This window comes from Ahaetulla prasina, chromosome 3, assembly GCF_028640845.1.
Source record: "Ahaetulla prasina isolate Xishuangbanna chromosome 3, ASM2864084v1, whole genome shotgun sequence".
Classification (NCBI taxonomy): Eukaryota; Metazoa; Chordata; class Lepidosauria; order Squamata; family Colubridae; genus Ahaetulla; species Ahaetulla prasina.
This window is the reverse complement of record NC_080541.1, coordinates 52,881,160-52,899,908: the sequence shown is the minus strand read 5'-3', so window position 1 is coordinate 52,899,908 and position 18,749 is coordinate 52,881,160. Positions and strand designations below refer to the sequence as shown.

Sequence of the window (18,749 nt, the reverse complement as noted above, 5' to 3'; positions counted from 1 at the left end):
TACATTATTTTTTTAAAAATGTGAAATTATCTACTTTTAATTTTGATGAAAATAAGTGATAAGAACTTTCCTGAAAAGGAGGCAGATCACTTTAATAATCAAAAGCAAACAGCAATTCTTGGTGTGCGTGATCCACACAAAACTCTTACCCCCAAAATAGTACTTTTCTTGCCACATTGGGCAGCTTCTAAAAATGTTTAGTAAAAGAGTTTAATAATGAACTAAGATTGCGGCCCCTTGCTGTTTTGGAAGTTTGTGGCAATAAAATAATGGTTTGGTTAATTGAAAGTATTTGCCTCTAGGGACTTGAAAGTTTAAGTTAACTATTATATGAGCTTGCATTTGCTTTAACTGGAGCAGAAACTTGTTGAAGAATTATCTTCTGAATTAGAATACTGAAGTGATCTTCTTAGGCCTTTTGGCAGCAGTGCCATTGTATAACTTGTGCTCTCTTCCTTTCAGTAAAATGAAGCATAATTGAATTTCTCATTAACTCAAATGATGCTGTAATATTATTCAAATCCATAATTCCTACTGTCTAGCTTTTGATTTGGACATTTATAGAAAAGCAAGTACGAAAAGACTGTGACTCTCCAGATATTGCTGGACTACACCTAGGAATGTAAAACAATTTGCCTGTGAGTGGATTTGAGAATTAACTCCAAAAAGATCCAAGACAAGACAAACATGACTCACACAAGCATTCAAGCTAACATTAATCTTTCAAGAAAACAAATACTGTACAGAGAAGTAGGGGAATTATATTTTCTTTTTTTTTAAAGGTACAAGGTAATTTTGAGGTATCTTTCATCATCTATACGTAAAGCAGTGCCAAATTCTTTGTGGAGAGGCCTCTCCCATATTCCAGATCCTATCCCAAACTTCTGCCACTTAGAAAACAGCTCTGTAAGTCTGCTTTAAGTGTGGTATCTTCTTTCTATGAGTAGTTTTTTTCACCTATGCTGCTTCATCCACTTCTTTATCTTTTTTCAAACACCCCCAACTTCCCACAGGTAAGAAAGATCTCAGTATACTTTATATGGCATCCAAGTATCTTCCATGAAATTCATGACACTTGAAGGGAAACCTTGATTCTCTCATCAGTTGACTTCTTTTTCATGTAGCTAATATCCTGACATTCTCTATAGATAATTCTAAATACTATCTTTCTGCAAAGGACTTGCTATCTTGCCAGAGCTAATGTTACTTTCATTTATATCCTTTGCTCTTTTGATTCTTAGTCAGTCATATATAAGTAAGCATTTTTAGAATCACTACATCTGTTCAAAATGGAATAATGCGCTAGCTAAAGGAGGTTAACTCTGTTTCTTCAACTTCCAAACACCATCAGTGATTCTCAGGATGACTTAGTGCAGCAATTTTTTCCTATTGTGCACACGCATGTGCCCACACTCATAATGCAATGCCACTCCCATATGCCCTGCCCACCTGCCTATGCGTGCAACCCTCGCATGCACATGCAACCCCCCCATGCGTGCACGATGCCCCCCCACACATGTACACACAACCCCCCCTTTTGGCCTCACATCCCAAAACAGCACTGGGGGAGGAAGCCTTTGCCTCCCAAAATGGCTGGGGGGGGGGAAACCTCCAAAACGGCTTGGAGGGGGAGGGAAAAGCCTTTGCCTCCCAAAACAGCTGGGTGTGTGTGTGAAAGCCTCCAAAACGGCTGGGGGGGAGGAAGCCTCATCTCCCAAAATAGCACTGGGTGGAGAATCTCTGGAGACCTGGGAAGGCACAGGTAGCAGAAAGTGAGGAGAAAGGTAGGTCCCTCACAGTGTCTCCCGCTTTCAGGCAGACCCAAAAATCAGCTGGCCTGTGGGTAGCGTGCGTGCATGTGCAGTGGAGCTGAGATGGGCAATGGCTCATGTGCCCGCTGAGAGGGCTCTATGTGCCATCTGTGGCACATGTGCCATAGGTTCGCCATCACAGATTTAGTGTGTTTTGCTGGGCACATTCTTTTGGTGTTATAGTTTACTATTTGCCTTTCTTCAGCTATTTCAGCTATATCATTTCTTCTTCTTTTACTTTTGCGTGTGTGTGTGTGTATGCTTAATCTTAATATGATTTCAGGTCAGAGTTCTTTGGGCATTCTATTTATCAAATTAATCATTTTTATCTATTTAGCAAAATTCTAAAATGATTTTGGAATAAATGATTGAATATTAGAGTTTTCAATCAGAGATTTGCTAGTGTTCTAGAAAGTAGATTGGAATCTAGTGTTAGAATATTGGGCTATTTTTAGTACAATGGTGAAGGATTTCAGACTCTGAACTGCTTAATAATAGAAATGATAAAATAGCTTCTTTGCCATCTCAAATTATGCAGCTGAACAAAAGGAAGTCCAAGGAACCAGGAATGAATTTTTATATGCATGAATAATGAGATCCATTCAATGAAATACTATATTCAGAATAAATTGTTAGGCTCCTAGGTTTTTCATTTTAAATTTAATTGTTGTACTGATCCTAGTTAATGGAACTTGAGAGTCTAGTAAGAAGATAAATAGACCTCACAAGCTTGAAGCAATGTCACTACTGCATCCTGGTCTACATAACTTCCTGGAAAGGATGTCCAAATATGAAAAACCCATTATCCCTTAATTAGTAACTCTATTGTTTTTAAACAGTAGAAACTGAACTGGAGCTTTCAAACAAAGCCTTCTTTTACTAACCAAGTTGGAGAGCATGGAGGCTTCATTTAGTATTGTATGTGTACATTTGCTATCCTCATCTACTGAACCAAACAGAGGTTTTCTGCAATTCACAGGAGACTCAAACCAAGAGAAGGAAGACAAACATATGATCATGCTGATATGAAGCTTAATTGATAGGGTTAAATATTTTCAGAAAGAATAAAAAAATAGTCCATGCAGTGCTGCAGTTCAGGATATCCTTACGATTTATATTGATATTGATTGGTTCCTGAGTGCTTATTTGTACCCTATGACTATCATTAAGTGTTGTACCTTAGAATTCTTGATGATTTTTTCTTTTTATGTACATGAGAGCCTATGTACCAAGACAAACTCCTTGTGTGTCCCATTACACTTGGTCAATAAAAAATTCTATTCTATTCTATTCTATTCTATTCTATTCTATTCTATTCTATTCTATTTCAGTGAAATCAACTAATAATAGACAAAAAGATTAACAATAAGCATTTTTCATGTAATATGTTTACTTCATGCTAATTTAAGATGTTTTCATTGTTATTTTTATTGTCACTGTAGCATTGTAAACCATTTTGACTAAAAATGAGATGCAAAACCTATAATCACTGCTTACCCAATTCAGTATAGTAAGTTCTACTTAGGTTAACTTAGTTTACACTTATTCTTTTTAACACAGTAATGTTAAATCAACATCAACAGTAATGTCTTATGTTTTAGTCTCTAATCTTGATCAAGATTTTTTAAATATCTTTAAAACAACAAACTCAAAATTCTCCACCTGATTCAACCAATGCTACTGTAATTTAAATCCATTTTACTAGAAGTCAGTACTCAGCTGGCTTATAGCTGTTTTATTTTTTTAAAAAACTGGTTTAGAAATAACCAGATTTCTAAATTTCTGGAGAATTTAACTTCAAGAACTATGAATTTTGACACTTAAGCAGACCTTTGAACGTAGAGACAAAATTTCTCCAAGCAGAAAAATGATGATGTGAAACAAAAAGATCATCTCTGTGATTTCCAAGAAATACTTTGCTCATTATGTAGTTAGATGCTAATTGTATTTTATTCCATACAGTTTGTTAGACTTATTTGCCATAAATCACACACTTAAGACACTGGAGCTGTTAAAACAATTAAGGCAACACCTATACACTCACCTGAAGGGTTTTTTTTGGTTACTTTTATGTTTTAATCTCTGCATTCCTTGCCATCCCATTCTTCCTAAATTTTTGTGCTATTATTGTTACGCTATTAATATTCTGTTTGGAAATATTTGTAGAATTAAGTGATTTACTGATTTTATATTCTGTATTAGCCAGACATGCTTATAGCCGGTTAGTCACTTTTTAGCATTATATATTATTTTTGGTATAACAAATTGGTAGAACAGTATACCAATTGCATATATTTAAATAGCATTGAATTCATAGCTGATTTTGTAACTCCAGTTATATTTATAAACTTAAAGATATTGTTATTAAGTTTTTAAATCCATTCTAGTATCTTAAATTTTAGTTTTTCTTATAGTATGTAGATTAGACTATTAGTGTTTAGTGCTGAATGTAAAATTTATTGGTCAGTGACCTTCATAATGATAATACTTCAATAAACACATCCGGTATATCGATAGTTGCTACAATTAAAAAAACCCGAAACAACTGAAGCAATATATGAAAGCTGAATTTTCTTATTTTTTATTCAAAACCATATGTAGAAAACTGTTCTTCAGTATCTGAAGAACAGGTATTAATCAATTCTATACTATAATCAATAATCTATAATCAATTTTTTTCTTATTTAGAATCTGTTACTTTTGAAGCCCATATTCAGTGGCTGTTGACACACTGAATAGAACTTTTATAGCAGAAGAAAGTTGCTAAGTCTTTTATCAGGCGATCCGGTAGTGATTGTGGCAGGTGGTTCGGAGGACTGATAGTGATGGCGATGCGAGACTCCGCCCACCCACCCGTGTTTTGTTACTTCCTACTTTTAAAAGAAAAAAAAAGGCTCTGACGATTGCGCGCCACAACTGTGAATGTCAGAGCCTTTTTTTTATAGGAGTGGGAGTGGAGTAATCCATTTTTGCTCCCAGCAGGCTTCCCTGAAGCCTGCGTACCAAAAAATTGGGGAGTTTTTACGAGGGGGGGGAGAAAGAAAGAAAGAAAGGAAGAAAGAAAGAAAGGAAGGAAGGAAGGAAGGAAGGAAGGAAGAAAGAAAGAAAGAAAGAAAGAAAGAAAGAAAGAAAGAAAGAAAGAAAGAAAGAAAGAAAGAAAGAAACGGAGGGAGGGAGGGAGGGAGGGAGGGAAGGAAGGAAAAAGGAGAGGAAGGAAGGACTACAAACCTGGCACTAGAGGCAGCTTCAAAGGATAATCCAGGGCTGGAAGGGACCTGGAGGTCATCTAATCCAACCCTGCTCCAGCAGAACACCGTTAGTCAATTTCTGCCCATCCAATCACATGACCCCACCAAGCCACGCCCACTAAGCTACACTCAGAACCCATAGGAAAAAAATTTAGATTTCAAATGGGCAGTTATATTAGTTGTTAAAATAAATAAATAAAATAATGTGTTATGTTTCTAAAATCTCCATTACACTGTCTGTTAAATGTACTAAGATCATTCCGTCCTACAAGACTTGTAGTAGAAAGGGGCGCAGTCTGTAGAAACTGCACCTATGAATTTGTGAGTAGTTGTCTTATTTCACATTTTGCACTTAAACCTACAGGAGCATTTTTTGTTTCTATATACATCATTGTATTTTTCTTTGAATCCCTATAGATTTAAAATCAATGCATTATTATTTTGCTTTTCTAGAAATATTTGATTATTCTCAGTCATCTGAATTGAAAAGTAGATATTACTAACCATTGCAATATATATTGTCTTTATGTGACCTAAGATATAGTGTAGAGTGAGTGAAACAGCTGCTCCTTTACCAAATAAAATCTAAGGGGTCAGAGGTGAGGGAGAGGGTATACAACAGAAGAAGCTGTGTCTAAAATTTGGAAGCAACATTCTAGTTGAACACTGGAAAAGAACATTGTTGATTGGAGACGATTCCCTCCTTGAAAGATCTTCATATTTTGCAAGATTAAAAACCCCCGAATTCAGATTAAGCAAAATGTACACAGATTAAAAGAAAACAACAATCCCAAATTACTTTTTGTACAATATATTGCTCAATTGCAATGTTAAAAAAATGGCTTAACTATAAACCATTTAACTTGGGATAAACATTTGTTTAGGGGCTACCTTAACGTTGAATGTTATTTCCTCCATGACGTAAACTCGTTCAGGAAATGCTTTAGCCACCTCCTCCACACTGTTAAAATACTGCACTGGCTCCTTAATATCACGGTCTTGTTCCAGCAGCTTAAACTGCCCTGAAAACAGATGACAAATAGACAAGCAGTAAGATATTTATATTGGATTGCAGTTTCTGTGGCAACTGCTAACGCACTCCCTACTCCATTTAAGTTGGTCAGTTTCCTCCAATTATTAACAGTTAAGTAATGGAAGAAAAGATTGCACACATTTTTACAAACCTGAAAAGGAAAGAGCTACCAAGCTTGGCTAAACCGGAATTAGAAGAATGTGTGGGGGCTGATGTTAGATTTAATAGAATTAACAGGCAGACTTTCTGGAAGTCAACTGAAAGTATTAGCACATTCTCAGGATGGAACTTCACACAGGTTTCTGTGTACTTAGAACTTTTTCATCATGTTATATACTGTAAATTTTAAAACAGGAACTCATTTTGTAGAAAAAGTTTCACTTAAAAAAGGAGGGCAATTATAGATGTTTAACTTAACAACATCTGTTGACCAGCTAATAAGGCAAGTTTCCAAGAATCCTTTTACAGACATACACAAAAGTTCCTATGTTTTTCTCTTTTGGTAGAATTCCTTATGTTGATTCTGGCTTGACCAGAGAAAGGAACATTCCAGAAGAAAATGGGGATGTTCCACACACAGAAACCGCCTCACATATATTAGCATCTGCATTATAAAAACATTCCAATTTTAATTAGAAGGCTCACAACATAGATTCAGTGGCAAATCTGATCTACCTTCCTTTGATAATTGCTATGGGCCATGTGTTTATGAGTCTTGGTAACATGGTTTTTAGGGAAAGTAAAACATTTATTGGATAAGGATAAATAAATGATAGACAAGAATTTATTTATTACTTATATTTATCTCAGTAGAATGCACTGAATTCCATATATATTAGTTATTTAAAACGTATCTCCATGTGCTAATAGCGCCAATTATTTATTTGGGCAAAGGTCTCATCATATCAGAAGAAAAGCTCAGATGTGCTTATTCAGTTAGCATACAGTACCAGCATTTCATAAAGGCATCTTATCTGAAATACATGTTATTTAAAATGTTACAAACATTTAAATAAATACATGTATTTATTTAAAATACATACATACATACACACATACATACATGTTTATCCATACACATATGCTATTCCATTTTGGGATAAGCAACAGTATAAAGGCACAGAAAAGAAGTATGAAATAGTAAGTGAAAATAATGAACTTGATAAAGAACATACCTAAAACTAACCTTCAGCAAGATAATCCATTATCTCTTTTCAAATCTTTCTGTCTTTTCAACTATGTTTGCTTCCACCATACGTGGCCTTTAGTTCTTTAAACTTCTCATCTCTCACTCTTTTTCAGGAATTAATCTGTACTTTAAAGTTTTAAAGTCCCTAAAACTGTTGACTCTGTTAAGCTTAAATCACACATTTAATTTCATCTTTATGCAAGTATGTTTGATGCTCCTTTCTGAAAAGGGACAGAAGTCAATATGCATATTTTCATAGGCTTTCAAATGTATCAAAAGTTTTTATTTCCTTCAGTGCTAAGTAGCCTTTCTATCATACCATGCTGTCCTTGCTACTTGCTCAATTATAGTTATATAATGAGAAAAGTGGAAGAATGAATAGCACCCTTTAAACTGCCATCCATATTCAACACTTTCAGTATCTCTAGACTATACATTAGGGGCCTCCAACCTTGGCAACTTTAAGACTTGTGGACTTCAACTCCCAGAATCCTTCAGCCAGCAAAGCTGGCTGAGGAATTCTGGGAATTGAAGTCCACAAGTCTTAAAGTTGCCAAGGTTGGAGACCCCTGCTATAGATCACAGATAAGCCACCTTTTGTATCTTTTTAACTTTACAATCCCTGTTGTTTGGCCATGTTAGTTGGGGTGCACGAGCACAATAGTTCAAATTTTCTACAGTGAATTAAAAAGCTTTGAAAAACAATGCTAATATTTTGGGAAACCTTATGGAAAACAGCAGCATGGATTGATTTATTTAACCTTGGGTTGTAACAGACAATATTCATCATATGCTTACTGCTCTGGTAGTTCTGCATCACTATACTAGCTACGCAGAGCTTAGTATCTCAGTCAATAGCTGCATCTTGCTTTATATTGCATTATGGAGGCCTGAAAATCTTTGTCTCGTGCCAGAGGTTTTACATCTGGCATTGAAAAACAGAGATCAAACAAGTTGGGTTCATCCTTTCTTAAGAGAGTAATATTTGGATTAAAAAAAAAGAGGCTGGAAATTGTTACTATTGTTCTGTATTGTTGTTATTAGTTGTGAAGTCGTGTCCGACCCATCGCGACCCCATGGACAATGTTCCTCCAGGCTATCAAGCTATAGAAACATGATAATAGAGGGGAATTGGCAGAACACTCCCACTCTCAGTGTTTCTTATTCTTTGGCTGAAAAGGCTTGCTGAGTGGCTACTCCTACTTCAGGGTCTCCTTCTTTAATTGAATGACTTGCTTCATTCATCGTGAAGCTGCTTATTGAGCATTATTCCTTGTCTCTCCAGTCTTGATTCTGGTCCATGTAAAACAGACTGTGGTAGAAGTGTAGGATGGTGCATAGTAAAAAATTCCATCTGACAGGACAATTATGTAAACATTTCTGCTTCTGCTTGGAACTTTGGACAGAATAAACAAGCCTTGAAAGAAACACTGCTTTCAAAAAGCAATGTTTTTGAACATGTACATAGATCAATTCGATGTAAAAGACTTCTCTTGTTTCATGGGCAGGAAGCTTTTAAGTTTACAGAAATGGAGAAGTTTAAAACCAAGCAAGAGATTATATAGACTTTGGCAATATAATATACATTCATCCCACATGACAATGTGGGCTAACTCTCTACGCAGAAACTAGCATTTCAAAAGTCAAAAGTCAGTAAGTGTGACATGCAAACATTACACTGACATTTGAAAACAAAAAAAACTCTCCTATTATTGAAGACAACTATTTTTCAATGTATGGTTTATATACATAGTCTGTGGCTTATTGTACATGTCACTTGCATTTATAAAAATTTCACAATAAAAACAATTTTGACATTGCCCATCAGAGATTTTTATTTATTATTATTTTTATTCATTTGTATATTTATTTTTTATTTATTAAATTTTATTTATTAAATTCGTTTGCCTTCCATCTTTTGAAGCAACTCTGGGAGGCTTACAATATAAAAACATTAAAATCATCAGAGATAAATATTTCTAACACAATAATATGAAAATAAAATCATAGTTCCAAGATGGGAAAGCAGGGGGTCATATGGGATGTGGGATTGGCTCTTAATCAGCAATAGCACTTAGACTTATATATCACTTCACAGTGCTTTACAGCCCTCTCTAAGTGGTTTACAGAGTCAGCATATTGCCCAGGGGTGAAATCCAGCCGGTTCTATCCAGCTTGGGCGAACTGGTAGCGGCGGCTACGGGAGGCTCTGCCAACATGCATGGACGTCACGATGTCACTTTTCTGTGACATTTTAAGCCTCTGCGCATGACGGCCGTCGCCAGGGGAGCATTCTATCAGGTTCGCCTGATTCGCCAGTTGCGCCCCTTCCTTGACCGGGACTCCCTACGCACGGTCACTCATGCCCTCGTCACTTCCCGCCTGGACTATTGCAATGCTCTCTACATGGGTCTCCCCTTGAAGAGCACCAGGAGGCTCCAGCTAGTCCAGAATGCGGCCGCGCGGGTGATAGAGGGAGCACCGCGTTGCTCCCATATAATACCTATCCTGCGCGGCCTGCACTGGCTGCCGGTAGCCTTCCGGGTGCACTTCAAGGTGTTGGTTACCACCTTTAAAGCGCTCCATGGCTTAGGACCGGGATATTTACGAGACTGCCTTCTGCCACCTTTTGCCTCCCAACGACCTGTGCGCTCCCACAGAGCAGGCCTCCTCAGGGTGCCGTCGACCGAACAATGTAGGTTGGCGGCCCCCAGGGGGAGGGCCTTCTCTGTGGCAGCACCAGTTCTATGGAACGAGCTACCTCCGGGGTTACGACAAGTTCCCGACCTCCGGGCCTTCAAGTGTGAACTGAAGACCTTATTATTTCATCGAGCGGGACTAGCCTAAAACATATTTTAAATGAAATTTTAAATGGTTTTAAATCAGTCTTTGACCGTTTTTAGTGATTGGGCCATTAACTATTTGGTTTTAATTGTTTTTAATATTGTTATTTATTACTTTGTATTTATCGTGTATTTTAATATGGCTGTAAACCGCCCTGAGTCCTTCGGGAGATGGTGCGGTATAGAAATTTAATAATAATAATAATAATAATAATAATAATAATAATAATAATAATAATAATAATAATAATAATAATATAATATTGCCCTAATAATCTGGGTCCTCATTTTACCGACCTCAGAAGGATGGAAGGCTGAGTCAACCTTGAGCTGGTGAAAATTGAACTGCTGACCTGCTGGCAGCTGACAATCAGCAGAATTAGCCTGCAATATGGCATTCTAACCACTGTGCCACCATGGCTCTAATTAATCAACCACCTCCAGTGTGATACTCAGGACCCAAAACAGAGTTATCTGATATGTCCAAATCAGTCAAACAATAGGGAAATCAGGAGATTCAGGCAGTTCAAATGAGTATAATGATTTATTGCAAGCTTAAGTTCTCTATAAGAGTCTGACCAACTAACAGTCAAGAGAAATGAGCGGGAATAAGAAAGCATTCAAGGTGGGCTGGACTTAGATCTCTTGCGGACATGCAGGGATTCATGACTTATGACGTGTTTGACCCTTCCCTCAGGCTTAGCATGGTCATCTCCTATAAGATCATCCTTTGTGTTTCACTGCAGTATCATTCAGATATTACCAATTGATTACAGAATCCTTCTGAGTTTTGAATACCGTAATGAGAATTCTGACATATTGCTGTTTTTCATGTTATCTGAAGAATAATATTATGACTGAAACAATATATATGGAAGTTGGTTTAATGATCATATGGTATTGCCAACTTCCATTCTTACTGAATGGTTTGTCACAGGACATTCATTAACATTCTAGTTACTGAAGGAATAACGACTCAAAAGAAGTCTAACATTGCTGGGGGACAAGAAAATGGTCCACCTGACTATTGTAATGAGGGGGAAGCCAAGGCTGGAAAGAGATTCAAGAATATAAGGATTCTTCTGGTGAAGAACTCTAGGGTACAGAAAGACTGCAAAAAAGGAGGGTCAAGCAAGAGTTCGCTATAATTCTTGAGCAATCCAACCAGTTTTTTTTAGCTGATAGCATTTAGGCTTCCTCTAAAAGGGGTGGAGAATGTTAGACACAAAATTTTCTTGAAAGACAGGTCTGATTTCAAGCTGACTGTGAAAGAGTTTATAATGTATCATATTAACTTTGAAATTTAAAAAGTAGCATCCTGCTATAAAGCCAGAGAGAGACAGAGATGACCGGGGGGGGGGGGGACGCGCACAGAGGTAAGTACAAAAACATTATTCTTTCTGTTAGATTTATTTTGCTTAAACTGAATCCCTTTCAATGTAAATCTATATTGTAGTTGTTGATAAATATCATGATCAACTGTATCAGTGATGCTGGCATTTTTGTATTTATTTATAAAATATCTATACAACTTGTTCAAATGTTGAGTAAAATAGCTAAATTATAGGTAGCCTTAACCATATCTTCCTTCACTCTAAGTTCACACATATATAATCACTTCATATACATATTGTAAAGAAGGAAGATCCAAAATACGCATACAAAATGCACATAAAGAAGGAAGTTCCAAACAATTAGAAGCAAGAATGAAAAGGAACAGAAATCAAAATTAGATAACAAATGAATAATGAAATAATAAATAATTCTTGCAGAAGGCCCTCTACTGAATTTATTCAGGAATTGGTAAGAACATATACTTGATTAAATTACTTGGTCCTAAACCATGGAAGATTTTTACAAGCCCAAGCAAGAACTTTGAACCGATTAGAAACTGGTTTAACTGGCATAGCAGCATCCTAATACGGTCATGACACCATTCTCATCCAGTAATTTAGCCACTGCAATAGGGAAATAATTGTAATTTCCAATCAGTCCTCCAGCATTCCTGTCCCTTTTTAGGTTCCAGCTGATGGAAGAGTGTCTCTATGTGTGCATGATGTACAATGCAATAGCAACCTACTTGCCAAGTAGTTTTCTAGCAAAATAATACTAGAGACAGACAATGTATGCTTGTTATCCATTAAATATGAAAAATTTGGGGAAAAGCTCATTTAAATACCTTTTCTGTTTTTAAAGTTAGTCAACCCAAATGCATTTGTTCTCAATGCTACGGCCACATTTTCTCTGTGTGTCTTTAATGAAGTGAAAATCCATTACTCCTTAAAATAGTAAGGATTACTTCACTTGATTCATTGCTTTTGGCTCCTAGCTATATGTAAAATTGGTATCCACAAATCTATAAAGCAGACAAAATTTCAATTTCTCTGATGCACTGATACTGAGATTCTGATTACACACATGGGGCTTTTTTTGTTTTTTTGTTTTTTGTTTTGTAAATTCTACTGTACAAGATATCCTCTATGTTCTGAGTTCATTACCCTTGTGTTAGAAATGGAAGGCTATTTCATTGCAGAATCTCATATTACCTCGGCAACATTACAATGAAAGTGGGCTTTCACTCAACTGAAAGGTTTGATTCAAAGGCCCTTTATGGAAACAATTATGAAATCCAAAAAAGGTATGAGTAATGAACCATCCTGTGAGCTTCAATCATCAATGAAGGAAGATTAATAAAACATATTGTGTGTTTATTACAGACCAAGCAACTTGTTTCAGGGTGGAGGATGATAAAATAAACAAAATGTTTAAAAGTTATATTTGTGTAATTATTTATCAAGCACATCTAAATTATATTAAAATAACCAAAATATCTTTCAAGACATGTCACAACTTTTGAGCACCTGTAATGTTTGGAAATTGAACGTTGAAAAATTTGACATGCCCTAATTTTACAGCTTCAAAATGTGAATTCAATAATGGTGTAATTCAGAGGTGAAATGCTACCGGTTCGCTTCGGTTCAGGCAAACTGGTAGTGATAAAAACTACCAGTTCAGGCGAACCGGTAGTAAAAAAAAAAGCTACCGGTTCCTCTGAACCAGTATTTCCGATGAGCAGCTGTGCCACACGGTTTAGCTTTGCTAGAAAGCAGGAAATCCTGTTTTCTAGCGAAGCTAAATCGCAGGGCAGAGATCCCCCCCCTTGCTGTTCTGCTTACATTCCCAAGCCTCCTTTTGGTGTGTAATGCACGAGCGCGTGCAGTGCGCGTTTAGCCAACAAACCATTAGCAAACCATTTCAGATTTCACCATTGGTGTAACTTCATCTCAGTGCTGTGGATGGACATTGTTTCTTTTCTGTATTGTAAAAGGCCTTAAATTTTCCCAAGAGTCAAAAAAGACACATTCCCTTTTATATTACATTCCATAATACACCTTTATTCTGGTATTTTTAATCAGTTATCAATGAGTAGGCAGGATCTGTAATTAAAAGGGATACTGATTTTTTTAATATTTCTCTACAACATCTTGGTTTTAGGTGCTTTAATAAAGACAAACTTATCTAATTTTTTTTAGTTTTTCAATCCCACTTATATACAAATATATTTTTCTCATGCAATAACTTCAGAGAGCATGCAATTTTCCATTTTTTTTTTCAAAATCTCTGAAATTGTTTGATGCATGATGGCCTCATTATGTCCTCCAACTGGCCTGGTTCTGGCTCCTGGAGCCGGGCCAAAGGCATCGGAGCTCCCAAGGTAAGCCTTACTGGCCCTTTCCCCTCACTCTCGGAGTCACTTTCGGGCATGGGGCCAGGTTCAGGGGCTGGAGTCACAACATTCCCCAGTCATACCAACAATGAGTACAACAACCTAACACATATAGATTTCACAGAAGATAATGTTGAAAAAGCTCTTCGCAGCCTGAAACCATCCCTATCTATTGGACCTCATGGACTATGTGCATACTTCTTAAAAAAGATTTCCACTAATATAGCAGAACCCCTAAGCATAATTTTTGAAAAAACTTTCATGACCAGTTCCCTTCCCAAACTTTGGTCACTTGCCACGGTCATCCCTATCTTCAAAAAAGGAGACCCCAGTCTAGGTTGAAAATTACAGACCTATCTCTCTTTGCTGTATCACCTGCAAAGTAATGGAATCTATCATCAACAAATCCATTACCCTCCACCTAGAAACAAACAACCTACTCTTTTAATAAACAATTTGGTTTCGGAAAAAAATTATCATGTAATTTACAACTTCTTCACTGCAAAAACATATGGACTACAAATCTTGATCAGGGCAAAGCAATAGATGCAATCTACATAGACTTCTGTAAGGCTTTTGACTCAGTAGTACATGATAAACTTCTCCTAAAACTAAAATCCTATGGCATCTCAGGACCACTCCACAATTGGATAACAGCTTTTCTATCAAACAGACAAGTGATCAAAATTGGCAATGCTCTATCAAATTCTGTTCCTGTCAAAAGTGGCATTCCCCAAGGCAGCGTTCTTGGACCAACACTCTTCATATTATAATTAATGATCTCTGTGACCATATTACAAGTAATTGTGCTCTCTTTGCTGATGATGTCAAACTATTTAACATCACCAACAATACAGTTATCCTCCAAAAAGATCTTGACCTTTTATCTGATTGGTCTAAAACTTGGCAACTCCAAATCTCAACCAGCAAATGCTCAGTCTTACATATTGGAAAAAAGAACCCAAACACTAAATACAAGCTTGATGGACATTACCTTACTGATGACCTCCACCCTGTTAAAGAACTTGGAGTTTTCATATCAAATGATCTAAGTGCTAAAGCCCACTGTAACTACATCGCAAAAAAGGCCTTAAGAGTTGTAAACCTAAAAAACACTATACTACTAACCAGAGCATATAAAACATTTGCTAGACCAATTCTTGAATACAGCTCGACTGTTTGGAACCCTCACCACATTTCTGACATCAATACAATTGAACATGTCCAGAAATATTTTACAAGAAGAGTTCTCCACTCCTCTGAATACAACAAAATACCTTATGCCACCAGACTTGAAATCCTGGGTTTAAAAAACTTAGAACTACGCCGCCTTCGACATGTCCTGAATTTAACTCATAGAATCATCTATTACAATGTCCTTCCTGTCGAAGACTACTTCAGCTTCGATTGCAACAATACACATGCACACAATAAATTTAAGCTTAATGTTAACCACTCCAATCTTGATTGCAGAAAATATGACTTCACTAACAGAGTTGTTAATGCTTGCAATACACTACCTGACTCTGTAGTCTCTTCCCAAAATCCCCAAAGCTTCAACCAAAAACTGTCTACTATTGACCTCACCCTATTCCTAAGAGGTCTGTAAGGGGCGTGCATAAGAGCACCAACGTGCCTACCGTTCCTGTCCTATTGTTTCCTTTCATTATATCCAATTAATATTGTTATTACGTACTCATACTCATATATATGCTTATATATTGTATAATTATTTCATGCATATGCTTATATATACGGTGTGACAAAATAAATAAATAAATATTTACTTTTTTCTCAAAAGGTATTAAGCATCAAAGAGCTTTACCAGTAATGGAAGTATTTATAGGACAAATAGACAAGTGTTTTTTTAAAAAAATTAAAATTATGTAGATCACAACTGCTATCAAATTAGGAAGCTTTCAAAGTTACTAGCCTAATTTTACCATCAATAAATAAGAGCACCTTCAGCTGTTTCTAAATAAATATGCTATAGATCCAAAGAACATTTACTTAGAAATTCTCTGTTTTATCTGACATGCTCCTTAATACACCAATTCTTTAATTTCATTTATGCAAAGTAAGGCAGAAAGTAGATTATATATACATTTCAATTGAAACAGAATAATGATGGCATATTTGATCAATCACTACCAGACTGAATAGAAATTATTTGACGGAAGGTTTTAAAGTGACATAGTATGTTCAGGTGGGCAGCAAAGTCACTTAGGACCTAATCAAGAACTGTTCAAGCATAATAGAAATCATGTGCTATGAAGTTATCGAAAGCAGAATTTTGTTTCTCAAAGATTTGTCACCTGTATGCTTTAAGTTTCAGGTTTTAAACATGCCTGTGTATACTCTCAATTCCTGAGGTTTGTTTTTTTTCGAATATGCAGTTAAACAAGCAACCATCCTATGTTATGAATTTGGTGTAAACTGACTGCAGAAATTATATTCCAACCAATTTTTCCAATTATGTTTCATAATATTTCTAACAAGGAATTTTAGGAATGTTTTGTGTATATAAATAGATAAAATACTGGGGCAAGAAGGGGTGTGTAAATAAATTGGGGGAAGGTTCTATCTCAATATTTCTTAGTTGTTTGTTCTTTATTGGCATTTCTGAATTATCTTTAGTACTTTGTTGTTTAGTGTTTATTTTTGGTATCTTTGTACTCTTTCTTTTAAAAAAACTGCTTTGAAAATAAAATTGGAAGGAAAAACATGTTAGGGAAATTCACATATCTAATACAACAAAAGAGTTCTAAAATGCATATACTGTATAAGCCGAACTATGTAATAACTCACATAATATCTAACTTCACAGGGAAGATTTTCAGAAGATTTCTGGACAAGGATCTACATAGGGAACATCGTATTAGAGCTGGAATTCAGTTTTAAGCCTATTTACTCAAAAATAAACTGCATGATTCAGCTGACCTTTGGTTATCCTTAACTAAGGCATGCTGCTTTAACCATCTCACATGGATTTTTACAGGAAAGATGCATCAGCAGTTCTCCATTAAGAAATATTAATGGCTTCTGTTTTTTTTAAAAAAAAAATCTATGAGCAACAGCTCAAAAAAAAGTATCCCTCCCTCCCTTCCTGTAGTGATAAAAAGAAAAACTGAATAGGTCTCATTACCATTAGTGTCTGCTGCTGTGGAGGAAAGAGGGAATGGGCTTAAAGGGGAGGAGGAAGAGGCAACAGTGAGGTCTACAAGGCCAAAGCAACAGTCATAACTACAAGATTCTGTTACCACAGCTTTATAATAAAAGTAGTACTGACCTACATGGCATTAGTTTTCCAGTCTGGTCTATCTTGAGGAACTGACAACTCCTTGTTATTATTTAGCCCATTCAAACTTTACCTTTTCAGTTTGCTCTCTATACTAAACAAACACATCCATTACAAATGCAAATCATCCTTACTTCTCCCTAGCATCTCTATATACAGACAAGAATGTGCATAGGGAGCGGTTGGTGGTCAAAAAAAATCAAGATGTTAGCCACAACTGTGATTGAAGTGTCACCTTTTTTTAATGTGTTGGATTAACACCTCTGTGTACAAACCTGTCTTTTGCCAGAAGACGTCAGTTAAGTGGAAAACGTGACAAAGTGATGTGCTTGGTTTCCTTTCCCCAGCAAAGTGGACAACTGATATTTTCTCCTTACATCAGGAAAATGAAATGGTTGTAGCCTGTTTGTTTAGCAATTTGAGACTGATGCCCACCTCTATTTAGTTTTCTTCTATGCTCTTGTCTTTATAAATAGCTTAGATCTTGTTCAGTGACCCTTCCAGCACATTTTAACTTGGTCAAAAATAGTGTAATTTTGACTCATTTACTTTGATAGTTGACAATGGAAAGGATCTGCAACTTCTTGTAATAAAAGTCAAGAGGCAGAATGAAAAAATGGGACTGAAATTAAATATAAAGAGCAAAGTAAGGGCAACAGGTATAACAACCAGTCTTAGATTTGACAATGAAGATACTGACGTAGTGGGTAACTTCTGTCTTTTTAGGACCAACCATCAGTGAAGAAAAAGCAATCAAGAAAAACACGAATATGGTAAAGAAATGCAATAATCAGAACAGTACAATAATGATATTTCCTGTGAGATTCTAAGGAAGCAGTAATTGGACTTTGGAGAAGCCGGATAGAAAGAGTACTGACATTTTTGAAATCTGGTGTTGGAGAAAGCTATGGAAAGCCAAGAAAACAAACAATGGCTCATCAAATAAATCAAGTCAGAGTTCTCACTCAAGGTACAAATGACCAGGTTCCAATTATTATAGTTCAGACAAATTATGTGATTATTTGGCTCTCTGGAGAACACTTTAGTAGTGCTAGGAAAGGCAAAAGGAAAGAGAAGAAGATGACCAACATCAAGGTGGTTGGCCAAAAGGATTAGGTTAGGAACAGACTGCATTAACAAAATCTATGTGATTTCTTAGAGTTGACACTGATTTTACGGCACATAATCAATAACTCTGTAGACCTTTCTTGAACCCCTTCCCTTTACCCCACAGTTGCAATATAATCCAGCTATTGGGAAGCTGGATTAAGGATCAAGGTAGACTACATTATTTCTGAGAGTGGCTGTTCAACTCTTTAATTTCAGACTTTGGAAGACATTATGATTTAAGATGTGATTATTCTAAATTCATTTTTGACCAAACTCTCCCTTGATTGAAAGACTTGGCAACATCAGTTGGAGAGGCATGTGGGAACGGAATAATGGAGAAGAAAATCAGACATAACTGTAGGAGCGTGCAGGCCACATAAGACAATTTTTTAATTGATGCTATGCCAGGGCGAATGTTTTAAGATGTTCTAAATGATATTTTATTACATCTTGAATAATATTCTGCTTTCATCCTAGGAAAGCACAACTC

General features: G+C 36.2%; 1 protein-coding gene across 3 annotated transcripts in view; it reads right to left on the bottom strand.

The window, feature by feature from the left end:
* The window catches only part of GAREM1 (GRB2 associated regulator of MAPK1 subtype 1), a 92,325-nt gene that overhangs the window by 15,824 nt on the left and 57,752 nt on the right, over positions 1–18,749 (bottom strand). For all 3 annotated transcript variants that reach the window (XM_058179187.1, XM_058179185.1, XM_058179186.1), the window contains one exon: positions 5,951–6,081. In XM_058179187.1, coding sequence (XP_058035170.1) covers positions 5,951–6,081 — 131 coding nt within the window. The remainder of the gene's footprint in view (positions 1–5,950; positions 6,082–18,749) is intronic.